The 27,091-nt window shown below is 39.0% G+C and overlaps 2 protein-coding genes across 3 annotated transcripts; one reads left to right on the top strand and one right to left on the bottom strand.

Moving 5' to 3' along the window:
• Window positions 1–316: 316 nt before the first annotated feature.
• hddc3 (HD domain containing 3) lies at window positions 317–3,434 on the bottom strand. The gene is made up of 5 exons (XM_031323615.2): window positions 3,363–3,434; window positions 3,204–3,329; window positions 2,312–2,367; window positions 1,990–2,230; window positions 317–543 (listed from the first exon to the last, which is right to left on the bottom strand). Exons 2-5 carry the CDS (start codon window positions 3,313–3,315, stop codon window positions 413–415), a joined length of 540 nt encoding a protein of 179 aa, XP_031179475.1. The 5' UTR covers window positions 3,316–3,329; window positions 3,363–3,434; the 3' UTR covers window positions 317–412.
• On the top strand, window positions 2,136–26,670 carry vps33b (VPS33B late endosome and lysosome associated). Of its 2 annotated transcripts, none has more exons than XM_031323614.2 (24): window positions 2,136–2,390; window positions 4,374–4,475; window positions 6,253–6,333; window positions 6,430–6,491; window positions 6,626–6,675; window positions 6,932–6,999; window positions 7,095–7,140; window positions 7,432–7,526; window positions 9,121–9,225; window positions 12,528–12,618; window positions 12,709–12,786; window positions 14,540–14,613; window positions 14,702–14,788; window positions 15,817–15,907; window positions 17,293–17,367; window positions 17,463–17,527; window positions 17,612–17,666; window positions 17,764–17,810; window positions 19,286–19,418; window positions 20,602–20,675; window positions 22,250–22,351; window positions 22,481–22,556; window positions 24,311–24,430; window positions 26,425–26,670. In XM_031323614.2, the coding sequence occupies exons 2-24, from the start codon at window positions 4,380–4,382 to the stop codon at window positions 26,502–26,504; spliced, it is 1,851 nt and encodes a 616-aa protein (XP_031179474.1). In that variant the 5' UTR covers window positions 2,136–2,390; window positions 4,374–4,379; the 3' UTR covers window positions 26,505–26,670. The 2 variants fall into 2 exon arrangements, with proteins under 2 accessions (XP_031179474.1, XP_031179472.1); XM_031323612.2 differs by lacking the exon at window positions 2,136–2,390 and adding an exon at window positions 3,890–4,041.
• The last annotated feature ends 421 nt before the right edge of the window (window positions 26,671–27,091 follow it).

The raw sequence follows: 27,091 nt of genomic DNA, 5'->3' as shown, positions 1-27,091 counted from the left end.
AACACGTCTGGAATAAAATAACTAATAAAGTAACTTTCAACATTTAAGTAGTTGGACATTTTTATTCCCAACTTCTATATACGTTTGTACATTCTTTCCTTTGTATTTTAATTTTTTTTTAAATTGTTTAATATTTGTTCTTGTATTCTATCCTATTTTTATATTTCTTCATTATATATTCTTTATGTGCGCGGTGTGTCTGATATTTTGCTGCTGTAGCACTGAAATTTCCCAATTTGGGATCAATATACGTCTATCTATCCATACCCTATGTAAATATTCAACAAGAATGTAAAAAAAAAACAAAAAAACAAACCAATGTATATGAATATTATTTATTTCCATAATTTACAAATTATAATGTATTTTGTAATACATTTGTAATATGACCGTTCTGCTCTCCACTGTGTTGTCAGAGCTGGACCCCTCTCTGTCTGAACAGCTCCTCCAGCTTCTCCTCAATAGCCGAGTTGGTTCCTTTCAGGCCTTTCACCACTTCACAGGCCCACACAAAATACTCCTGCACCCGCTCGGCTGTCCAGCCTGACACACACACACACACACACACACACACACACACACACACACACACACACACACACACACACACACACACACACACACACACACACACACACACACACACACACACACACACACACACACACACACACAAAAGGGAGACGGTATGGGGACTAAGTACATTTTGAGGTATTGGTACTTGTGCATTTCCATTTTGTGAGAATTTCCTAACAGTACTTCACTGGGAGGTGTTACAGTTTTACTCCACTCCATTTATCTGACAACTGTAGCTTCCAGTGTCCTTCCAGAGTACAGTTTTTGTTTTGTTTTATTGTCTGAAGTAGTAATAGTTAGACAGGTTAACATAACATCTATGATTCAACTGTCTGACAGGAACCCCTTTCCCAAATGAGTACTTTTATTTGTATGACTTGGGTACACATTATTCTGTGTACTCCTGCACTGTCATTTTTCAATTTTTTTTTTTTTTTAATAGTCGACAAATCCACGAGATCAAAACCATCAATGAATTGATCCCACTTACAAGTATCGCCTGTGTAGCTTAAGCCTGATATAGCTGAAAATAGTTTCCCCCCCAAAGGCACTACGTCCTTGTGTTTGAGTCACAGTTGCTTAAAACTACAATGCCCAGCTGTTTCAGTAAATTATTTAGCGTTTTTAAAAAAAAAATGAAATTTTGGAGCTGTTTGAAAGACTTAAGTCTTCACTAGAGAATTGTCTTGGTGCTGAGAGCCAGGGCAGGGAAGTCAAAAAGAACTAAGAGACGGACTAACAGTGTTGGTTTTGGTATTTTCAGGGAATTTGTTGACAATAAGAAAAATATAGAAAATCATTGATGGTAATTTTGTGTTATTTACTGCATTTTCCTATCTCTAGTTGAACTCAAAACAGCAGGGGTATTGGATCGGTTTGACTAGCTTACTATATTACTTAAATACACATGCTGTTTACAATATGCTATTTTTTTCCGATAGGTTTAGTTTTGGGCTTTTTTGTAGCTACTATTATACTATTATACTTCCAGTGTATTGCTGTTTACAAATCTCATAGATCTGTTGTTTGCTTTTTACATGTGTGTATTATGGTGTGTATACATGTACGTGTATCCATATGCATGTGTGAAATTTAAATATACGAACGTATATCTGTACATAGTAGTCAAACGTTTGTATTGCCTTGCATAGCCTTGTTTTTAGCCGTATGTTCTTTGTATATGTACTTTAGAGCAACACAAATCCAGAGTCAAATTCCCTGTATGTGGTGATTCTGATTCTACTATTCCAATTTGTATTACATAATGCTGCATCCTTATTTAGGTTCTTGTTATTTTTTACATTAAAATGTGTATGTACTGTATTTATTGTCATTTAACACCTTAAATCTGGCCCCTTCCACATGCGACTCAGTTACAGTAAAAAGTAATGACTGTGAGAGAGGGGTGCTGACCGGCAGGGGTGCGGCGGTTCAAGTCCCTCAGGTTGTACAGCTTATCAGCCAGTTTAACCAGTTTGGCTTGGCCGCTGCAATGAGGCGCGTGTTCCACTTGCATGCGCTTTCTCTCATGTTTGGACAGCTTTTTGTCATCCGTCACCTCCTGAACGATACGAGCTACAATCGGTCCAAACTTTGCCTCGATCTCTGCAGGAGTTGTGTCCGTGTCCTCCACTGTGTCATGAAGCAGAGCAGCCTGCGGGGAAGACGATACACCGGCTCAGTAATACAAGAAAGACCGGAACTGACATTAGTGAACTGATAACTGATAACATACTTGCAAAACCTCGATGTCTGTGATGCCTCCTTCGTGGGTGAGGATTCTCGCTACTCCTTAAAAGTACACACAGACAGCAGTGAGAATCAGAGCGAGGAAGTCAACAAGATGTCTTAGTGGTTTTAACCGCTGCCAGACATATCAGGATCACAAACTGAGTGTACACTGACCATTAATACAACCAAGAAAGTCACAGTCCCATTATATCTAGACATACTAAACTCGGCAGCAGTCTATTCACCACAAGGGTCTTTTGAAGTAAGAACGTGTGACACAGTTCCAAATGCTTTCAACAGTGAACTGTAATGTACAATCCATAAACACATATTGACGTTTATAAACAATATTGGAATCCATACATTTTTATTTTTGATTTATCCTAGCAGCTGACCTTATGTATGTTTTTTCCACTTCAATTTCACTGGGAGTCACAGGACAGTGTCTGACTGTCCCAGGACAGTCATGGAGTCACAGGACGGTATCTGGGAGTGACAGGACAGTGTACAGGACAGTGTCTGACTGTCCCAGGACAGTGTCTGGGAGTCAAAGGACAGTGTACAAGACAGTGTCTGACTGTCCCGGGACACTCCTCAGGACATTACTAACAGGATAGGACAGTTTTTGCTGCCACTGCTGCTGCTTCAGTGGCCCTTGATTTTAAGCCTTCCTTGACCTGGATTACTGAGCACATTCACAGACATCTGTTCCACTGACTCTTTAGCATCATCCTCCACAAATGTTCTGCTTTTTCCTGCAAATATGACATTTAACTTGAACTTAAATTAATATTTCACAAAGGCGTACTGAATACGTAACTGAAACACTTCTTTCATTAACACTTTTGTATCCTACCTATCCTGACGGCATCACAACAAAGAGAAAGTACTCCTACCGATGGGGTGATTAATGTACGGCGTTTCCTCTGGATCTTTACGTCGCTGGTTACGATGTTTCTCTGCGGCAAAATTAATAGTCTCCAACAATAAAACCGTGTCCGAATTCATGGTGGAAAAATAACGTAAATGTAATGACAGAAAAACTGCGTCAGGTCAACGTCGCTCCTCCAACAGACAGTCAGAAACCAAACGATACGCAAATTAATTTCCTGCTGATATCATGTGTCTGTTTCGCCACTGCCCCTGCCCTGCCTCTTGAAGACTAGCGATAGGCCCTGAGTATGTTTATTGATTCCGATAAGTGAACGTAAACACAGATTATGACCGATTCTTCCGCCCCATTGTCACCAAAGTAAATATTGGACCTATTTTCCACAAGCCACATATACTATATCTACCTAATATTAAAAAAAAGAATTTTTTTTAGACGGACAAAAGGAGAAAATTAACTTTCTGTTCGAGACCTGTTTCTGTCTTAGCAACAAACTCCCGCGAGATCTGGCAAAGGATAGGCTAAAGTCAACTAAAGTAACGTTCTCAAACGCCACAGATAACTTATTATCTTTATGCTAAATATGGGTATTAGCTGTGCAAATATCTAATGTTAGCAACGACGTTCACTACACTTATAAACGAGTCCGCGACTATTTAGGAGACAGGACGTGTGTACCGTTTCATGTTTCACACCATGGATGGATACCTACCATGTATTAAGAGAACCAATGGGGCAGCTTGAAATGCAAATGCACCAGTCCGTTCATTTTCGTGTCCGGGGGGAAACAGCAGATGATGATGATGATGGGATCAATTCCGCTTATTTAGCTAAGGAAGCAGGTATCTTTTAATGTGACCTAAACGCCTTTTTGTCGATGATTGTACAGATATTTACTGCCTATTTTCCTTTGTTTAATATGTTCGTGAACACTATTTTAATATAACTGTCAGCATTTTGACGCTAGTCTTAGACTTGAAAATTCGTGTGATGAGTAGGATGTGTTTTTAGCCTACAAGCTAACCTAGCTAGTGTGTCAATCACAGCAGATATTTAGTCATTTCTATGTGATTCATTTGTTTGTAACCTCTGTGTCATTCTGTTTCGGTAATTATAGGAGTACTCTTTTCTTTGTCCACTGGATGAGTGATTATTGTCCTGTCCCCCGTTATAGCCCAACATGGCTCACAGTGCCAGGACAGATTGCCCGGAGCTCCCTGACTTCTTTCTGCTCAAGAGGCTGGCCAGGGATCAGCTGATCTACCTGCTGGAACAGGTGGGAACAAGTGAAAAATACATGTCTATTATTAGTGCGGTTCGGCTGGCTGTCATCTGGCTCCTACTGCAGACATACCACCCCTTATATGAATGGCATGTAAACAATGCATATGTCAGGTTTCTTAGTATAGTACAATAATTGAATGCACAAAATGTCAAAACAGAAAAAAAGGGGTTACTTTTACACATGATTAAATTGCAGGGACTATTTAGGCAATTACAAAGCAGCTGTTGCAAAGCAGATGTTGCACTGCTGACCACACCCCATCTTTGATGTCACAGCAGGTTTCAATATTTCTATATTTTATATTGTATATTTTCTTATCGTCAACTAAGAAGTATTGTCTGTGTAACCAAAGCCCGGTGTTTCTCTGTGCCACACTGTTGCAATGGGTGACATGTTTCTTTATTACCACGAACAAACACACTATTTTGACCCAATCCCACACGCACACCTACCTGCTGCCACAAATACTCACTAGAGCACCAAACGTGGATTAATCCGCCGCTGAAAATAATCCCCAACAAATGCACTATTTCCTTCCTCCTGTTCGATGAAAACTACAGCGAACAGCTGTTTTAGAACATTTCTTTGCCTTTTTTTAAAATTCAATTCAATTTCATTTATAGTATCAAATCATAACAAGAGGTATCTCAAGACACTTTACAGATAGAGTAGACTTTTAGGCAGAAACCTCGAGTGGTGAGGAAAAACTTCCTTTTAGGCAGAAACCTCGGACAGACCCGGGCTCTCTGTGGGCGGCATCAGTCGCCGCCGGTTTGGACACAGACACTGATACAGATATACAGATATAGAGAAATATGATTCATAATAATTATAGCAGTTGGAATGATGAACAGTGGCAGTTATAGTAACAGTAAAGATAGAGGAACTATGACTAGAAATAATAGTTGTAGCAGTTCATGGCATAGCGGAGCGATGCGGGACGCAGCAGGGCGTAGCGGGGTGTTGCGGAGTGTAATAGGGCGTTGGGTGGTGTTGCGGGGCGTAGCAGGGCGTAGGGGGGTGTCACGGAGCGTGATAGGGCGTTGGGTGGTGTTGCGGGGCGTAGCTGTGCGTTGCGGAGCGTACTAGGGCACATCAGGGCATCAAGCAAGCTGCAACCATGATTTAGGTGCCACCCCAATCCAAGGAAAACTGGGAGGCGAGAAAACATAAGGAATAAACTCCCCAGAGCTAAGTTAGTAACAAGCATTTCTGGAACATGAATGCACACAGATGGAAAGAGAGAGGAGATCAGTGTGTCAAAGGAAGTCCCCCGGCAGTCTAAAACTATAACAGCATAACTGAGAGGCAAACCTGAGCCAGCCCTACAAGGGTTGGTAAATGAATCGGATGACTATGTAGAGAAGCAGAGAAGAGGAGGGGGTGCCGTGTCTTCGGCTATACATCCTCCCCCGCCGGTCTAGGCGAACGATGAAAAATGAAACTGGACCCATTTTTTAAGATTCATGTCTTCAGTAGAAAAAAAATGGGTGTGCCACAACTTGGATTATTGACAACAACAAAATTCTAACACTGACAAAATAATAACAGTGTTACGAATATTGAACAATTCCTACACATGATTTGTGTGTGTTACTGTGCAAGCTCTTCTTTATCCGTAGGTGCTGTGCTGTGTATAAAGTAAATGTTTTTACTCTGCAACATTGCCAAGTAGTTCATTTTAATAGACCTGTTTGTGTTATGAACAGTTTATAAACATATTTCCTGTTTGTCTTCACTCTTCCATCTTCCTCACTTTGTCACACAGCTGCCGGGGAAGAAGGACCTCTTCATCGAGGCAGACTTGATGAGTCCGCTGGATCGTATTGCTAATGTGTCGACGCTAAAGGTGAAGCTCATCAGATTCTTCTGACTCTTGGGATTGAGAATCTGCAGTTCCAATAACATCCCCCCCCCACCCTCCCTATTTTTTTTTTTTTTACAGCAACATGAAGTCGACAAACTCTACAAAGTGGAATACAAACCTATTGTCAGCACCTCAGATCAGTGAGCCATGCTCCTTTCATACTCCTAACATCATTTAACACACACACACACACACACACACACACACACACACACACACACACACACACACACCTGATGTGACTGCTTGACAATGTGACATCACTCTCTTACAGGCTCTGTTTTCTGATCCGGCCTAGAATACAAACTGTTAAATGGATATGTGGTAAGTACAGTTGAATGTTTTCTTTCTTTTTAATGAAGGAAATGTTTGTTTAATAGTATCAATAGTAATATTTTTATAAATATTTTAATGAAATTGAATGAAACTAAAACAATACAACTTGTATATGTATAAAAAAAGGGCTGTTTTGGTACCAAAACTCAGGTATTGACACTTGCCCAGCCTACATACATGTAGTGACTCAGTTATAACAATAGGCCTAATAAATTATGTCATGCCATATTCCTTTTTGTTCCAGATGTGGCCAATGCAGACAAGGCAACAGGACGATTTAGAAGATACAAGATCATCTTTACCCCTCAGAAGGTATTTCCCGCTCTGCTGTTGTGCACACACTCTGCTTTGATTTGTTCTGGATCAAGTTGTTGATATGTACCTGCTGACCGTCCTGTGTCGTCCAGTTTTATGCGTGTGACGCGGTGCTGGAGGAACAGGGGATCATTGGCGGTGAGCATCCTTCTTTCTTCACTTGTTGTTTAAGTAGCAATGATCAGTGTTGGGGAGAGAAAGGGTTGAACCTGTTTTTGTCCGGGGCATGCTTTAGCTCACCCAGTATTGTGTGCGCCCCATGTGGGCTGAGTCCCTGGACGGCGGCCCGGGTTCGAATCCGACCCGTGGCGCTTTGCTGCATGTCGCCCCCCCCCTCTCTCGTTCTCATTTCCTGTCCTGCTGATTAAAGGCCATAAAAGGTCCCAAAAAAATCTTTAAAAAACCACTTGTGATTTTGTCCTCCCACAGATGTGACCACTGATGAGTGGTCTTTTTATCTTCTTCCTCTTGACGATGACATCATCAGCCTGGAGCTGCCTGAGTTCTTTCGAGACAACTTCCTGGTAAATGATGACCACGGAAATGATTAGTCGATTCATTTTATATTGGGAAGAATTGCCTTCTGTTATTGTAAACTTTATATCTTTCAGTTTTGGACTGTGGGTCGGACATAAAATAAGCAATTTAAATATGTCAACATGGGCTCGGGAAAATTGTGATTGCATTGACCGCATGTATACATGAACGGTACTGTCTTTCTAAACTATCTTTTTAATAAACTGTCTGTACACTTACAAAGTTCTCAATCCTTTGGTTTACATGTAGGGACCCTCATTATGCTACCGTTGAAGTGTGGTGCTATTTTGAGCCTTGTTAGTGGTATAGAAACAGCGATTTCTTTTTACTTTACTCGTGCCCCGAGGACTAGCTTTATAAGCTAATTAGCGGTTTGCGCGAAAACTGGTCACATTCGATTAGCATGAAAACATATCAAAGAGAACAGTCGACTCGGTACACATGTTATTAACCCCTATGTTCATTTTGCGCCGGATTTCTCCATTAATCAGGTAATACAAAATGTTTACAATTTGATTAATAAATTAAAGTATGAAAAAAAAAACATTCATAGTTGCCCCTCCTGGACACTCGACACTCTAAATGTCTAATTGCTTTCCTCTAGGAAGTATTCTGCTGCACCTTGTGATACAAATTAGAGTAAAGTTAGATAGATAGTAGCACATACTGTAGCACCCGAGTACCAACACATGTGCATCAGGTTGAATTCCATCACACGGGCGGGCAGTGGTGGAATGTAACTAAGTACATTTACTCGTGTAGTGTACTTAAGTACAAATGTTGAGGTACTTGTACACATAGACGTCATTTTTTGTTCCTTTTCAACGTTTTTGTTGTTTTTTTTCAATGTTTTTATTGCTTTTTTTTCTGAGTTTTTGTCGCCTTTTTTGAGGTTTTTTTGACAGTTCTTTTGACATTTTTGTCGCCTTTTTTAAAAAGTTCTTTTTTCCAAGTCTTTTTCACGGTTTTTGACGCTTTTTCCAACATTTGTCGCATTTGGAGGTTTTGTCTCTTTTCTTCTAGTTTTTTTTTCAACAGTTTTTGTCCCTTTTTTAAATACATGCATACATGTCCCGGGACCTCCCTAGATAGTTGGAGCTCTCAACCCCCCCAGTGTTGAACCCAAAGTTATGCTCTTGTTTGTACTTGTACTTTACTTGAGTCTTTTCTTTTCATGCCACTTTCTACTTCTACTCCGCTACATTTCAGAGAGAAATATTGTACTTTTTACTCCACTACATTCATCTGACAGATTTTTGCAAACTAAACACATGTCGTTTATAAAATACTATGTTTTATTATAAATTAAACTAGCCAACAGTATAACGGCCTACAAATCCAGCTGAAAGGGTTAGCCCATTAAACACACAACTGTTTGGATCCTTTACACTTTCTAAAATGGGAGGATTTTTCTGCGATGAGTACTTCTACTTTTAACACTTTAAGTACATTTTCCTGATGATACTCACACTAAGTAAGATTTTCAATGCAGGACTTTTACTTGTCACAGAGTATTTTTACAGTGTGGTATTAGTACTTTTACTTGAGTAAAGTATCTGAATACTTCTTCCACCACTGCAGGCGGGGGACCAGCGCTGGGTGAGGACAGCCGGCAGCGCTCTGCACCTCCTCCACTCCCTCTACGGCCCGTTCTCTAAAGTCTACGGGATTGGACGATGTTCCAAGGTGCAGTATTACCGGAGACCAAAAACTGTCTTGTCATTGAGTTTAACCCTTGTGTCTCATTGGGGACATTTAGATTAGATTAGAGTAGAGTAGACTGACTTTATTGATCCCAAATTGGGAAATTTCAGTGCGACAGCAGCAACATATAAGATACACAGCACACATACAGAATATACACAAAATAATACATCAGATAGAATACAAGAACAACTATTCAAAAATAAAGATTAAAAAAAAAAAATACAAAAGAAAAGAATGTACAAACGTACATACAATAAAATACATTCGTGGCTTTTTAACTTAACTAACTTAACGTTAATGTAAATAGCATACTTTTTTTTTTTTAAGAAGAAGAAGTTTAACACTAACTTAAAGTGCCCATATTATGAAAAAATCACTTTTTCTGGGATTTGTAGTGTTATGTTGTGTCTCTGGTGCTTCCACACACATACAAACTTTGAAAAAAATCCATCCATGCTGTTTAGAGTGAGATACGGTTTCTGAATGTGTCCTGCCTTCAGTCTCTGGGTGAGCTGTTCAAAATCGGCACGGCTTGTGACGTCACAAGCCGAAACGAGCAGGCTAACCGCAACCATTAGCTCGTAGCGTTAGCATGCTAATGCTAACGCTAGCATGCTACCTCGTTCTCAATAGCAAAGCACTGCTACAACACACACAAGTTCACCATAATCTACAAAAGAACTACTTACATGTGCGCCCTCATTTAGAAGTCTCCCAGCTAATCCTGCCTTGTAACTGACCGAAGTTGTAGAAACAGCCTTTCTTTTACTGTCTATGGAGCTAGCTAGCTGACATGATCTACATCTGAGCTACTGGGCATGTGCGGGTGCAATCAAAGATAGTACAGAAGAAGAAAAGAGGTCTCACTCTGTAGCTAAAACAGAGACCAGCTGAAAAGAGGATCTGCAGCAGTGAGAGAGAGCACTGCATTACAACAACAATATGGTGTTTTTTGAAAATTAAACCATGTAAACCTATTCTGGAACAACCTTAAAATACAATTATGAACCTGAAAATGAGCATAATATGGCTGCTTTAACAAATAAGAGTTCAACCTCAACTCCTATAATACGTTTATAATAAACTGTGTAGCCAAATACAGACACTCAAACCCTTAAAGTCAGAAATGCCCCTATTGAAACCCATTAAAACCACAATTATTTATCCCACAGAAATGACCGCATAAAATCATGCATTCTGTTTCAGGCTTTAATCTAGAGCAGTGGTTCCCAAAATGGGGTCCGGGGACCCCCAGTGGTCCTTGATGGGGTTCCAGGTTGTCCCCAGCAAAATGGGGAATCATTTTTTTTCTCACTATAATTCCACCCATAAGTTACACAATGACAGAATGTATGCCTATGGGTTTCATACACTTTTCTGTAATAAAACATCTAAAAGCAAAAATCCTATCAGATAGAAGACCCTGGAACAAAATCTTATCAAATGGGGGTCCGTGGTCTAATTTGTGTCAGTTAAGGCATCCTTGATGGAATTTGGAAACCACTGCTCTAGAGTCCTGGCTTCAAATTAGCTATTTTTACATTTTATTTTGACCAGATTAAGCCATTTTCACATGTTTGCCCTGTTTGGGCATATACATGCTGTCTCCATGGTTTCCACTCCTGGCATTGCTGCAGTATTATGGAGCACTGGAGTGTGTGATGCGATGCATGCATCAAAGTTAACATTGTTGCTAATCTCAGAGTGTGGAAAAAAATGTCCCCCCTAACATTTAGTAGACAGAAAATAATTTAATTTTGTGGGTTTTTTTTACCCATAAAAAACAACAGTAGCATTATGTAAAGAAACTGGCATTTAAATGGTTAACATTCTGAAAATGAATATGAATATTTGGTAGTGATGATCAGGACTGATGTTGGTTAAAAGATTGAAAGTGGAAAAATAATAGCATATCATTTTATGGCAGTTTGGTGTCGCGGACATTTTAGTCCCCTAAGGACATCAGAGCAACTTTTTTAAAGTGAGGCGCAAGGGTTAACTTCAAGGGGGTAAGCTTCTCCTCACAACCCGTAGCTCCTATGGCGCCATTTTGATGCTAATAAGCACTCACCCCCCCCCCCCGCCGTTAGCATCTCATTGACTGCCATTCATTTTGACGTCACTTTGACAGTGAATAACTTTACATCTGAAGCGTTTAAAGACTTTATTTGTCCATTGTTTATTTCTAAAGAAACACGACAATGTATAAAAGGCTCCATTACCTTGTATCTCACGTTATGGCTCCGTAGTATACGTTTTTGTAAAAATAGGCTAACGATTGTGTCATAACCACGCGACTTACTGTCTCATAGTAGAGGAATTACTGTATAGTACAGGAGAAGCTCGCAGGCAGTTTCAACTTCGCTCAGCGCTCACCGGAAAAGTGCTTCTAATATCCTTCACTGGTCTCCGTCCAGAGCAATGGGATCTGTTGGTCCAGTTTATATACTGTCAATGGTTAACTTTGAGATCCACTGTGATTGTTTATTGTTTATTAAGGATCCCCATTAGTCATCACCATAGTGAAGACTATTCTTCCTGGGGTCCAACGCAAGACAAACATACAAAAATATTCTAAAGCAAATGTCATATTGTTATATCAGAACAACGAAAATATCCTGAATTTTATAAAATGAGAGGCCCTCTAGCATGTTTTTCATGTTATAAAAACAACAAAACAGTAACATGTACGGAAGAGGATTAGGGCCACATGTGAAAAAATGTATTGACTTCTGAGTTTAAAGTCAGATTTCTGAGAATAAAGTTCTGACTTAAAAAAAAAAAAACACTTTAAAAAAATAATTTAGACTTAAAAAAGTAAATATTCTCAGATTAAAGTCAGAATTCAGCCTTTTTTTAAAAACTTTAAAAAATAATAATTTTAGAAATTAAAAATTAAAAAACTAATTAAAAAAAAATCTGTATTCTGAGAAAAAAAGTAAACTTTTTTTTTTAAGTCTAAACATTTTTTTTTCAATTTTTAAAAAAATGTCAGAATTCTGAGAATAAAGTTAGAATTCTGACTTTTTTTTAAAAATTAAAAAAATAAAATGTTTAGACTTAAAAAAAAATGTACTCAGGACTCAAATACATTTTTCACATGTGGCCCTAATCCTCTTTAATAAACATGAAATAAAATATATAGTAAAAAGTAATGCCAAGTTGCTAAGACAACAGAAACGAATAACAGAATCAAACATTATGTGATGTGTTTTGGCTTCACCCGAGTTAAGGTTTCTGCTGTGAACTGCCGTCAATTCTGTCCGTCTGTCTGCTCCCAGATGGCGTACGAGTCGTGGAGGGAGCAGGTGGAAGAGGGAGAACAAAAAGCTCGTCAAGCTGAAATAGGAAAGGTTTTTCTCATTGACAGAGGTGAGAAGAGTGTATCCTCAGTCTCTCAGTGGACGACATCCTGATCAGCTGTGCTTTCTGTCCTCCCTAACGTTGTCATTGTCTTTGCAGATGTGGACTTTGTCACTCCTCTGTGCTCGCAAGTTGTCTACGAGGGACTCGTGGATGACATATTTAAAATCAAATGTGGTGGGTATCAAAGCACGCTGTGGAGAGTCGAATGTCCGTCCACTGAGACTCTGTCCACATTGAGCTCTGTGTGTCTGCGTGTGAAAATCACTCTGACAAAATTAGAATTATTATGTCAGTTAGTTGTTTTTTGTTGTTGCTTTTTGTCAGACAAAGATTTTAAAGCTATAGTACGTAGTTTCTGTCGCCCCCATGAGGAATTCTAAGTAATGACAACAACACTGTCGGCGCGTCAACATGATACAAGCCTTCAGTGATCGCTCACCACCCCCACCCTTCCTCCACACAGTTGCTGGTAACCAAGAAGGACACGGAGGATTAAAAAAAAAGATCTTCACTCGAGCTTCTGTGCGCAAAAGTCGCCGGACGCCACAATCTTCTGAACATAGTCATACTGAGAAATACAAAGAGAGTTTTGTGGAGCTGATAGTCTAAATTAGCTTTGTAGCAACTCATTTGGCTTGAATGTAACGGACGTTCATTAATATCAAAAAGTTACTAAAGCTTTAAGACACTACCAGGGTTTTCCATGCCATTATAAAGTTTAGGTGCAGCACCTGAGCCGAATGAATGTAACTAAAAGAATTTTCTCAGATCTAATGATTGTAGTCAGACTTCTTTAGCAAGTTTTGTCTTTAAAGGTCCAGTGTGTAATGTTTTTAGTTGTTCATTATCAAAATCTGTGTTGCCCGTTCACAAACTTGTCCTTTTTCATGAATATTTACCTCCACCATCAATTCCAAGTATTCCTTTTGGCTTGAAATTTTACATTTGCATTTGTGTGAACAGGGGTAGACGCTCCATATTCATGCACCATCTTGAAATACGTTAGCCGGTAATACAGGACATACAGGACATACTGCTCCGCCTTTCGCGTTTTCGCTGTCACATGATAAACTCACAGGTGCCGCTAATGCTGCTAATGGGTATCGTAGCTACCCGGCCCCGGCAAGTTTGAAGAAGGAAACATGGAGGACCACACGTATTCAAAATCCAAATTTCAGGAACAGGAGTCTTCTTCTTCGCCCAGAAAAATAAAAAGGATATTGAAAAGAGCAAGAGACCGGCTTTTTGAAGCGTGAAGGCTACCGTAGCTGTAATACGTACTTTGAACTGCGTGGTGCGAGAGAGTTGATTGCGATATATGAGCTCAACGCTAGACGGGAGAAATTCTTACACATTGGACCTTTAAGCGTTTTGAGTGTTATTTATTTATTATCTGCTCCAGCTTTTCCAACATTTTAGACACAGATATGGTGATAATAACGGTCCAAAATGATGTGAAAAAGAGACACAAAACTACCACATAAGGACACAAAGAGACGCCAAATGACCACAGAGACCCAAAACAACCCTAAAGAAAACAAAAATGACAAAAAGAGACAAAACACAACTTCAAAGAGACACAAAATCCCACAAAGAGACATAATGTTTTATTAAAAAACGTATAATTTTCTTGAGAACGGATTCCTAAACCCCCCGCCAAATACACGCACCTAATGCTTCCACAAAGCTGGGGAAAACGCTGATTACTTTGGGCCCTGAGGGGCTTTACTCTGACAATGTAAAGCCTAAATGATTAATTGTGCACTCAATAATAAAACAACATGGTGTTAATGCTCACAGCTCCAGCTCAGACTGCGTTGATTTCCTGTAGAATAAAACTTCCCAGTTGTACAATGTCACTTTGGTTGCCGATTTGTTTTTGTGCACGCTTGTGTGTCGACGTCTCACATTTGCATCTGTTCTGCAGCGTGTGTGGAGTTTGGACCTGATGTGACGTCCTCTGACAAAAGTATAAAAGTCATGCTGAACTCTCAGGATAGGGTAAGTCGGTGCTGACGTTAGAGAGTTTTTCGTCATCGCGGCTTTAAGGTAAATGTCTCTTTGAACTCTCGCACGTCTCGTACCGTAGGTCTTCAATGAAATCCGAAACGAGCATTTCTCCAACGTCTTTGGCTTCCTCAGCCAGAAAGCCAGGAATCTCCAGACTTCATATGATGTGAGTAAATGTGTATTACCCTCAGTCCTGTATAAAGTACTTGAAAGCGATACTTGAGTAAACGTACAAGTATCTTACCAAAAAATTACTTTGGTAGAAGTTAAAGTCTCCTTTTACTTGAGTAAAAGTCTTAAAGTATCTCATATGTACTGAACTTAAGTATCAAAAGTAATTTTCTGATATTAAATGTACTTAAGTATTAGAAGTAAAAGTAAAAAGAACTTTGATTATGAACTTTATGGCCAAAGGTGTGTAACGTTATCTTCATCACCACTGTTGTTGGGTTGGTCATCGTCTGTTACTATGGCGGCAGTGCCTGCACCAGGTGCCTCCATGACACTATCAGTCATTATGCTTCCTCCTCTTCTTCTTTAGTTTTAGCCTATGGTTGGTTTTTTTGCCGCTTGTCAACAAACAGGCATTAGGTCACCAACAGGAATGGAGTGTGCAGTATCTTGGCAATTTAGTAGCACTGATTCGCCAAACCTGCTGTTTTCCAGTGTGAACAAATTTCTTCTGATTTTATTTGGTAGTAACGAGTGACTAAGATGCTTCGGGGAAACGTAGCGAAGTAAAAGTATACATTTTATTTAGGATATGAAGTGGAGTAAAAGTAAAAGTTTCCGGAAATATAAATAAAGAAGTCAAGTACAGATACGTGAACATTCTACTTTCTATTCTATCTTTACATTTTTACTCCCCAACTTGCACATTAAGTTTATCTATATCTATTGAAACAGTTGTACATTTTATTTCCAAATTGTATATATTTTAAATATTGCTCGTGTAGTAGTCTTTTTATTATTATTATTTCATGTATATTGTTTCCTATTATTTAATGTTTACTCTGTATATGTGCTGTGTGTCTGATATTTTGCTGCTGCAACAATGTTATTTCCCATTTTTTGGGATCAATAAAAATCTATCTATCTATCTATCTACTTGAAGTATTTGTACTTTGTTACATTACAACACTGATGGTAACTAAGCTGACCGACAGCGCTAACACTTCTTTTATGAACTTCCAGAAGCGTCGGGGGATGGACATAAAGCAGATGAAGACGTTTGTGTCGGAGGAACTAAAAGGCTTAAAACAGGAACACCGGCTGCTTAGCCTACGTGAGTGTTGCAGCAGAATACTGCATATCACATCCATTGTCACGTATTTCTTTACCCTTGTGTCTTCCATTCGACCATGCATCGTCCTCCCGTGTCCAAACTGAAAATCAACCCTTTTCCCGATGTTTTTGTCTCTTTTTCGACACCTTTGGCGCTTTTTTCAATGTTTTTGGCGTTTTTTTTGTTGTGTAACGCTTCTTTTCACTACCATGTATAAACGCCACTAACACCAACTTATTACCAGTTTTTCATACATTTTTGGGAATTCATGGTCAATAAACCTAATTTATAGGAAATTAGATCTAATCCTTGAGGGGAAAAAAGCAAAAATGATGAATTATTTAGATTAATATTAAAGCAACGATAATCACAGAAGGGTCAGCGTTCTGTTGGGATACTGTTTAGAAACATTTACATTTTTTTTTTCAAATGCTAAAAAATTGTAGCCTGACAAGCTAGACCCTCATCAAGATTTTGGGTCTGGGAACTCACCATTGACGGAGCTCAATCCGAGGGGCGGGATAAACGGTTGTCTTTCAAATTCCCTCTGCACTCAATAGGATAGCGCTACAACCAGGCAGAGCAATGAAGAAGGTAGCGAAGCTAGTTGATAGATTCAACTTTTTTGCCGTATCTGGTCGGCAAAACCCTGAACACGTCTTCCTTTTTTAAGAATGACTTCAGTGGGGCGCCCAGTTAGCTCAGTTGGTAGAGCGGGAGCCCATTATAGAGGTTTACTCCTCGACGCAGCGGGCCCGGGTTTGACTCCAACCTGCGGCCCTTTGCTGCATGTCATTCCCCCCTCTCTCTCCCCTTTCATGTCTTCAGCTGTCCTATCAGAAAAAGGCTGAAAATGCCCAAAAAATAATCTTAAAAAAAAAAAAAAAAAAAAAAAAAGAATGACTTCAGTGCTGTTCTTTTCTCAAAGAAAAGCTTAACTCCAAGTCTTCCAGAGTCGCGGCCAAAGCCGATTCCAAAGACCGCTGTTCGCCAGCAGCAGCAGCCATCTTATTTGTTTTCAAGTAGCAGGGAATTCACGCGGAACCGTCGCAACTCTGCCATCATTATGTTAAGCCCGCCCACCGACTCTATACACGATGTGATCGGCCTGACCAGAATTTTTTTTTTTTGCTGCCGCTAGGGTGCGTCTAGGTTTCTAGACTAAAAAAATTGAATAAAACACCCGAAGTTCAATGAAAGTAGAGATCTGATCTTTTGTTGTACTTGCGAAGCACATTGTATGGAATGAACCATGTTATTTTTGGGCAATCAAAATTAGGTATAGTTAAAAAGAAACCCCCTTATTTCTGGGAAATTTAGAAAACGGGTCAAATTTGACCTGAAGACAACACAAGGGTTAAGCAATATTTACCGTTCTCTTTCAGACATCGGTGCTTGTGAATCGATAATGAAAAAGAAAACAAAGCAGGATTTTCAGGAGCTGTTGAAGACCGAACACTGTAAGAATACTCTACTGTCTATATATTAGATTCCACTTTTAGTTCGATTTGTCCCTTGGTCTTTGACGTCACTTCTGTCTTGTTTTCTGTTCCAGCTTTACTTGAAGGATTTGAAATCCGTGAAAGCATTTCTTTCATAGAGGAGCACATCAACAGACAGGTGCGTTAGCGTCAACACTGTGTGATATAGGAACAGGTCCAAAACTATGCTGGAAACTCATGTATTCTTTTCTTTTTTTTCAAGGTTTCCATGATAGAAAGTCTGAGGCTGCTTTGTCTTCTGTCTATCACGGAAAACGGTAAGTCGTCTTTTTTTTTTTGTGTGTGAATATCATTTCAAAGATTCAGGTTATTCTCATGCTGTAGTAACAACTGTGTGCGTGTGTTTACTCACAGGACTTCTACCAAAAGATTACCGCTCATTAAAAGCACAGTATCTGCAGGTGAGGTTGAACAGCTACCTGTGGCTCCAATACAAACTATTCATGTTTATAGAAGCCAAAAATAGACTGGCATTAGACACAGCCTAACAATTGCATTTTTTTGTCTTGGTAGAAGTAGTAAAATGATGACAGCAGCTCTCCTTATTTGAAGAAATCACCAAACATCCACATTTCCTGTCGAATATTTTCTGAACTTCATTTTTCTTGTGTGCTGTCATTTTGACGATATATATATATTGTTTTTACTGATTGGATTTTCTTTTTTAGTTTTGTACATACGCTGTTTTGTGTTCATGTTTGTTACCTTCCAATTATATAAGTATTCACACTCTGGGCCCTATTTTAACGATCTAAGCACGCAGCGTGAATCGCATGACGCAGGTGCGTTTAGGGCGTGTACGAATCCACTTTTGCTAGTTTAACGGTGGAAAAAAGGGTCAGTGCGGCAGGCGCATGGTTCAAAAGGGTTATACTTACGCTACGTTTACACGTGGCCGGCTGTTTTCATAAATGGACATTTCAACCTCTCTGTTTTCAAAAATAACATCGTGCACAGCTGTCAGTTTTCAGAAAAGTGTTCGTTTACACGTACCCGTGTATATATATATATATATGCCGTCAAGAGCATGCCAAACCTGTAGGTGGCAGTGTAACGAGAAGCTCAAGCCCACGTTAACCAATCAGATCAATCCCGAAAATAGCAACAACAGCAACGAAGCACTTCCTCTCTCTTCTCTTCCTCACTTCCTCCGCTGCTTAAACCTCCGTTTGTCTCAGTTTAAATGCAAACGTTTGCATGTAAACAAAGGGCACAAACGAAGGGAAATCTTTAAAAGCCAGGCACGGTTGGACCTTAGCGCATTGCTATTATGATGGTGGATTTGCACCGTAATATTTTTATTTGTAATCTTTTGCATGCTTGTGTGCTGCTGCGCTTCCCTGTGTGTGTGTGTGTGTGTGTGTGTGTGTGTGTGTGTGTGTGTGTGTGTGTGTGTGTGTGTGTGTGTGTGTAACAAGCATAGTGTGCCTAGGCGCATTTGACTAATGGTCCAGGGTTCGAATCCGTGACAATTTCCTGCATGTCTTCCCCCTTCGCTCACATACTCTGCTTCTGACTGGCTAGTAGTCCTTACCTAGCTACTGTCAGGGCACGCCCTCATACTCTGCTTCTGACTGGCTAGTAGTCCTTACCTAGCTTCTAGCTAGTAGTCCTTACCTAGCTACTGAGCATGTGCAACTCCCAACAAAGATGGAACAGAAGTGAGATGTCTCACTCTGTAGCTAAAACAGAGACCTGAACACAGGGTGAAAAGAGGAGCTGCAGCAATGTGCAGTACAACAAATATATGGTGTTTTTTGAAAATGAAACCATGTAAACCTATTCTGGTACAACCTCAAAATACAATTATGAACCTGAAAATGAGCATAATATGAGAACTTTATTGTGAAACATGTTCTCTGCGTGATCTCATCAGAGTTATGGAGTGGACCACCTGCTCACATTCGCCAACCTGAGGCAGTTGGGTCTGCTGGTGGAGCAGCAGCCGGGGGAAACGCTGACTGTTATGGAGAGCAAGGTCGGCAAACTGGTCAACGACAGAACTGGAGGTGAAACAGGCTTCCTTTTTAACCTACTCCTAATCACAATCTTTGTTTCTCTCCGTATTAGAGCTGGCGCTTAGGTGAAAAAATCTAATTGCAATTTTCCTGCTAGATTACAATTCAATTTGCAAATATTTTTTTTTTAAACTACATATCGCACCTTCTACGATCATGTTAAATAAAGTAGTAAAAAATAAATGAAAAATCCACTGAAAATAGGACATTTCTGTAAACAACCTGTGATATCTAACATTATTCCAGGATATATCTTCTGAAAAAACAGTAAATATAATGATAAAAAGAGGAATAAAAAATGTTAAACCAAATGTTACAGCAAACATTCAACTAGATATTGCACATTCGATTTGATCTTCACGATTAGCTAATCGCCTTCTTTCAAATCACGATATCGATTTGACACGATTAATCGTTGAGCCCTACTTTATATGCACGAACCTGACGAATGATTTTATGAATTTTACTTTTTTTAGCTTAAGAAGTTAAGCTAAAGTATAACTATACAGGGGACAAATAAACAAAACAGCAACAACAACAACCAAAATAAAAAAAATGAAATTAAATTCAAAAAAAGTTATGGTCTTAGGTCAAAAACAAGTGTGTAAAGGATAAGGTCAAGGATCAATAGCACCAGGCTATAGGCTACATCATGGCAGTTACTGGATTATGAAGCCTCTGGAGGCTGCAGGTCAAGGGAGTCAACATAAGAAAGAAAAGGCTGCCAGATTTGATCAAATTTTGACACAGCACCTCTCTTCAAGTGTCTAATCTTTTCAAGTTTTAAGAACAATAGCACATCTCTTATCCATAAGGAATGTGAGGGAGGACGCTTAGCTTCCCAGTGAATCAAGATTAACCTCCTAGCTATGAGAAAAAGAAATGCAACAATGTCTGCTTTAGACCTGGATAATTTGACAGTGTCAGGGAGGACTCCAAACAAGGCCGCAACAGGGCAAGGCTCTAATTGTGTCTGCAACACAGAGAGAATACAGAACACCAGTATGTATATAAAGAGAGACATGTCCAAAACATATACAGAGTAAACACGGGATAGTCTTGATTTTATGAATGTTTAAAGACTGATTTGAAATGACATCAAACTGTCCTGATCCTCCTTATTTCCTTTTTTATTTTTATTTTTTATTCTTTTTTTTTTTTTCTTCCTCTCCAGGAAAGCTGAGTGACGCCTTCTCTTCTCTCGCAAAGAAGAGCAACTTCAGAGCCCTGAGCAGAAAGCTCAACCTGGTAAATCATTATCATCTTTATTTTGCTCATTATGTCACAGAGAATATCATTCAGACCACGCTGGAAATGCTTAATGTTATTAAGTGTTTTATTATCAAGTTCAAACTTACTTTATTTATCCCAAAAAGGGCAATTCAGCTTTTAATAGTCTACAGACCCAAAAAAGACATTTACACATAAACAACAGACAAGAGAATGTCAGAGACAAAACACAAGAGCTGGGCACAGTTCAGTTCAATTCAAGTTAACCCTTGTGTTTCCCTCGGGTCAAATTTGACCCGTTTTCAAAGTTTTTATATCAGAAATATGGGTTTCTTTCAACCAAATTGCCCAAAATAACATGGATGCATGCATGTACGTTGTATGGAACCTAGATACAACATTGTTCGCAGGTCAAATTAATTGATTACTTGTGTTTTTATTCAATTTTATAGCATTTGAAAAACGTTTTTTTTAGTGGTTTCAAAACAGCATCCTGACCAAACTTTGACATGTACCAGTCTGTGGTTATCCACTCAACATCCTCTGATCTTAATTAGTCAAAATAATTCATAATTTCTGCTTTTTTTCAAACTCAAAAAGTAGGTATAATGTCATATAAATTAGGTTTAATGTTTATGAATTAAAAAGCGTTGAGAAAAGTGACAAAAAAACTTTTTTAAAGCGTCAAATAATTGGAAAAAAAAGCGACAAAAACGCTGGGAAAAAGTGCCAAAGAAAAGTTAATTTTCAATTTTGACCAGGAAGGACGACAGGTTCATGGTTGATGGGAAAACAACACAAGGGTTAAGAACAATGACAGATTAAATAAATAAATAAGGTTCCCAGACAAATGGAACACAAGCAGTACACACCTCAGGATCATAACACAAGATGTGCATTCCCAGAGACTGTTGTCACGGTTCAATAGTCTGATAGCAGACGGAATGAAGGACTTTGAATAGCGGTTTGTTTTCCTGCGTGGTGCCCGTAAAGAGCTGACCTGAGGGCAGTAAAGTGAACTGCGTGGACAGGACATGAATGTGTTGGTCAATAATTTGTTTGTCTTTTTGAACCACATGCTTTTCCCAAATAAAAAAAACAAATTCTCTCTCTGCTCAACGTACACACGTACCATCAAAACAAGTTCCTTCCCGAGACTATTTTGCAGCAGCTCCATAGGCTCCGTGCGCCGCTTAGCACCGCCCAAGTCGATTGTGATTGGCTTAAAGGAATGGCAATAAACCAGAGCACGGTCGTCTCCCATCCCGGAATGCTGTGTGGACTAGCCAGACCCTCCTCCGCAGCGCTGTGGAGGAAGGTCTGGCAATGCAAGACTAGGTTCTTATTTACAAGAACGGCAAAGACACTTAGGGAAAGGGAAGGAGGGCTTTAAAATAAGTTAGAAATACATACAGTTTAATGACATGAAATACGATTTGAAATACAACACAGACAGCAGTAAACACAAACACGGCGAGAAACACACAGGTACATGGGCGAGTAAGAAAAAAAGTGTTATTTAGGAGACCTTCACAATGCTGTTCAGGCTGTTTCTATCCTTCACACACAAACACATTATATGTTGTGTAAAGGTCCCAAAGTCAGATGAAGAATATGACCTGCGTGTCCCACGAGACATGGCCTACATCTTCAGCGGCGCCTACGTCCCTCTGAGCTGCAAACTCATCGAGCAGGTGAGTAAAGCAGTAGGATTCATTCATTCCACAGGATGTGACTGGATCAATGAGACCACGATGAAACCATTTTTTTTTTATGTTATATTAAATGTTGTATTAATGTTATTCAATGGTGGTCATGTGTAGGTGTTGGAGCGAGACGGTTGGACGGGGCTTGAAGAAGTCACCAGGCTGCTAAATGGACATGAATTTGCTGTTACAGGTTAGTTCACTGGGAGATAGTAATATAATGTTGACAATGTTGTTCACATGCGCTTAGATAATATATTTTTTTTTTATTGGTTTATTTGATAGGGACCATGCATATTTATGAACATTGTTGTATAAAAAAACACCATGTAAATATGCCAGAATTAGTAAAAATAACTACTTTTCATCTGCAGTCACTAGGCAGGTGACATAGGACTAACATAGAGACAGCCAGCATACTTCTATAATATATAGAAAAAGAATAAAGAAGAGCGAAAAAAACAGATCCAGGATGTTCCTTATTTTTTATTTAATTCACCTTATTTTAACATTCAACAACTCTGTTAACAAACAGAGCACTTCTGTTACATATCTCACAGTTTGCTATGGCGATGTTGTTGTTATCAACTTTATAATACCTCCAGACCGCAGACATACTCGCGCTTTTCGCTTCAAGCTGCTTCCGTGTTCTACTTTGCCGGCATTTAACCAATAGCGTCTCTGCAACAAAGTGATGTCATGCCGCACGCGTTGCTGTTTCTGTGTGGAGTCAAAAGGGTCTAACTCTGTGCCACCGCATAACTATAGATGTGTTAAAAAATAATGAGAATATATATACATATATATTCTGATCGGGAGGTAACGTCCGATTCCGATCGAGTCTGAAACCACGTGATCGGGCCCGATTTCCGATCACGTGATCGGATCTGGACATCCCTAGTTTTAAGTGAGATGTAAAGCTGTTGAATGTAGAACACTCTCTTATTGGGAGGGGCAAGCTATTCCAGAGTTCACCTCCTATTATTGACAATACGTCTTGTCCAGAAGTGGTGCGTCTAAATGGTATCATACTGTATAACACGTATTACTGTCAGCTTTCAGCAGTAATCTGATTTCTTCATCTAAAAGACAACCCTGTTTTTTGTAACAGGGGATTAGAGAAACTATTAACTTAATAAGATTTATTTTCCTTTAGATAGATTTCCCTCTGGAGAAAGAAAGCTACTGTATGTGAAAATGGGTTTCTAAGGGGCTTTCTTTCTCGTACAAGACTTCAGACAGGGAAACACTGTGACAGCAGAAGGGATGAAAGGAAAGGAGTCATCCTCATAGTCAAAATAATTGAATTAAAAGTCTGGATTCTGACTTTTAGTGCAATTCAAACACTTTAGTGATTTGAAAGGAAAACTGCAGAAATTAAGAAAAAACGTCAGGAAGCATGAGGTCATTTCATTTCATTCATAAAGGACATTTAATCAATTCAAATCAAATCAATTCAATTGTATTTGTAGTATGAAATCGTAACAAGAGGTATCTCAAGACACTTTACAGATAGAGTAGACTTTTAAGCAGAAACCTCGAGTGGTGAGGAGAAACTTCCTTTTAGGCAGAAACCTTGGACAGACCCAGGCTCTTTGTGGGCGGCATCTGTCACAGAGTAGGTCTAGACCACACTCTATAATTTACAAAGACCCAACAATTCCAATTCGCCTTTTGGCGAGATGTTTTGAGACCAGAGCAACAGGAAACAGCAAGACAGTAGGTCATAGCTTTCATCACTGAAATACAGTTAAAAAAAGTGAGTTGTGGTCCCAAAATAAGGTTGGATAGAAGATAAATCTGACTGCTTGACCTACTGCATGTAGGTAAATGTATTGTCTGATTTGCTGTGGGAACTGATTTCTCAGAGTAACCTTGTGTATTTACATAGGCTGTAAACGTATCAACGGTGTAAACATGAATGCTAAAGGTTTCCTCTCTCACCAGGCAGCAGCGGAGCGGACTCAAAAGCAAAGAACGACGCTCAGCGGATCATCCTCGTCATGTTCCTCGGCGGCTGCACCTTCTCTGAGATTTCCGCTCTACGTTTCCTCGGCAGAGAGCGAGGTAAACACGGCCTGACTGCTCATGGAGACTTAACTAATGTTACAGGGGAATACTTGCCGGGTTTTTAAGTGGGTGTCAATCATTTAGTTTCACCCTCTCGTCTTCATTCTTCCTGTTAGTGTTACTGTTGTTTAGTTTCACTTCTTCTGTCCTGACTATTAATCTAACAGACAGAAGCCGGATACCTAATAAATCGTCAGGATTTATTTCATATTTTGAAGATTCTTTTTGAATTTTAATATTATTAGTAGTGTAGAAGATATTTGTTGATGATTGATGATGTGATGCGTGTTGTATTTTTGCACTTGCGTGATATTCGTATGGAGTACAGTTTTGGTGACATAATTCCTGGCAATCACCTGACCACATGTCACATCACATTCAGCAACACTAGTCATTTTAACCTTGGTTTCACACCCTTATGTTTCTCTTTTTTATGATTTAGAACCATAAATAAATCACAATCTTACTTACATTCAGTAGCTATGAATGTGTAGAGCGTGATTGGGATATAACTACAATACCTTTGATATATCTTAGGTGTCAGAAACTAGCAGTTACGTTTTTGATATTTCCTAATAGAGCAAAGAAAAGCTTGATTTCAACCAAAGTAAATGTTTATTTATTATGTATTCATTTATTACTAGAACTTAATGTCTATAGATTTCTAATGGTATGCTTCCTCTAAAAATGAATAGTAATATTAACCCTTGTGTTGTCTTCCCTTCGACCATCCAACTTTTTTTTTTCTGGGTCAAAATTACAACTTTTTTCAACCTTTTGGTCGTCTTTTCAAAACTTTTGTTGCTTTTCTCGATGTTTTTGTTGATTTTTTTTCTGCGTTTTTTTTTTAAATGTTTTTTTCCCCCTGCGTTTTTTAAAGCTTTTTCTGACATTTTTGTCACTTTTTTCAACATTCTTTTATTTATATATTTTTTTCAAATGCTATATAAAACACCCAAATTCAATGAAAGTAGTGAACCGATCATTTATTTTACTTGCGAAGAGCGTGGTAGGAAACCATCCATGTTATTTCTTTTGACAATTTGGTTGATGGAAACCCCCAGGGTCAGTGTAACGCTTATCAGTTCAATTTTCTAAGCACAAACGGACATTTGGAAAAACAGAAAAATGGGTTCAAATATCCAATTTTTCATTTTTTTCCACCTTGACAAATTAAAAAATTGGATCTTTAACCTGTTTTTCCAATTTTCTGTTTTTTATTCAGAGGATCAGAAATTGAGAAAATTACAAAATTGCGTCTGGGTTCCAATTATTCAATACCTCAATGGTATTCTCTTCCTCTACTTTGTGGAATATGCAGGTCATTAACTGCATATGGACCAAAAAAAACCAAACTGATAGACTTTGGGGTCAGAGGTGCAACTGATGGTTTTGAGTGTGGGGGGGGGGGGGGCGCGTAGCTAGGCAGAACGAGGGAGAGAATACCATTGCAGTATTGAATAATTGGAGCCCAGACGCAATTTTATAATTTTCAAAATTTCTGATCCTCTGAATAAAAACAGAAAATTGGAAAAACAGTTTAAAGATCCAATTTTTTAATTTGTCAAGGTGGAAAAAAATGAAAAATTGGATATTTGAACCCATTTTTCTGTTTTTCCAAATGTCCGTTTGTGCTTAGAAAATTGAACTGATAAGCATTACACTGACCCCCCAGACCCCCAACCTACATAACTTACATCTACAAACTGGGCAGCTAAAATAAACATGCACTGGCTATTAACAAGCTGGGCAAGCCAATCCCTGTTTTGCATTGCATTCAGTTTAGTTAAATGGGTCAAGGCTAAGCCCCGAACCTCTTCCAAGTCCTAGAAACGCCCCTACATAAACATATTTAAACATCAATATGAAATAAACAAACAGTTCTACAGAAACAAATAACCCATACATATAACTAAATAACATTAAGAAAGAAAACAGGATGCTCATGTCTAAGTTATATTAACATACATTACTGCTTTCTTTTTCCCCAGGTTGTAAATTCATTGTGGTAACAACTGCGATTACAAACAGTTCGAGACTCATCGAGGCCTTGCTAGACAACCTTGTATGAAGCCTGTCACCACTCCCTGATGGACAGACACTGAGACATTCCTGCAGTCACTTGTCATGCCTTCCTTCCAGCACGCTGGCGTTACAGATGGGAAATGTTTCCGCTCTGTGCCTGACGACGAAAGAACTGTAAAGATGTATAAAGTCAATAAATGTTTTTAACGCGTTTTGTTGCTCGTTCGCTTTATTTTGGGTTTGGCAGAGGTGGAATGTAACACATTTTCAAGTACTGTACTCAAGTACCAATTCGAGGTACTTGTACTTTACTTGAGAATTTCCATTTCAACTTTATACTTTTACTCAGAGACAAATACTTTTTACTCCACTACACTTACATTCCTCTGACAGCTTTTCAGGTGACAGTTTTTTTTATCCTCTTTTCAGATGTGTTGATGTTGAATGTTTATAATAAACTGAAGGATGAAGTGTTCCTTTATGTGTTGAGAATATTCTCCTACTTTTTAAGTCTTTAAAAAGCCTCTTGGATCAGCTGGGAAATGCATCGCCACAAAGCTGAAAACAGGGATGTGTTTCTGACACCATGAAGTTTTTAAACTTTTTAGAGATACGTGGTTCTCACAGGACACC

Source organism: Sander lucioperca, chromosome 3, assembly GCF_008315115.2.
Source record: "Sander lucioperca isolate FBNREF2018 chromosome 3, SLUC_FBN_1.2, whole genome shotgun sequence".
In the NCBI taxonomy this organism is placed as follows: domain Eukaryota; kingdom Metazoa; phylum Chordata; class Actinopteri; order Perciformes; family Percidae; genus Sander; species Sander lucioperca.
Note: the sequence above shows the minus strand (reverse complement) of the source record. Positions and strands in the feature narration are given on the sequence as shown.

Bases quoted from the DNA above. Each gene is read 5' to 3' on its own strand.
- hddc3 (XM_031323615.2), bottom strand. From the start codon at position 3,315: ATGAATTCGGACACGGTTTTATTGTTGGAGACTATTAATTTTGCCGCA. The intron at 2,368-3,203 runs GTAGGAGTACTT...TGTACTTTTAAG, and splicing joins GTACATTAATCACCCCATCG to GAGTAGCGAGAATCCTCACC. The intron at 544-1,989 runs GTCAGCACCCCT...TGTGTGTGTCAG, and splicing joins GAACCGCCGCACCCCTGCCG to GCTGGACAGCCGAGCGGGTG.
- vps33b (XM_031323614.2), top strand. From the start codon at position 4,380: ATGGCTCACAGTGCCAGGACAGATTGCCCGGAGCTCCCTGACTTCTTT. The intron at 17,811-19,285 runs GTGAGGTTGAAC...TGATCTCATCAG, and splicing joins TAAAAGCACAGTATCTGCAG to AGTTATGGAGTGGACCACCT. The intron at 22,352-22,480 runs GTGAGTAAAGCA...GGTCATGTGTAG, and splicing joins GCTGCAAACTCATCGAGCAG to GTGTTGGAGCGAGACGGTTG.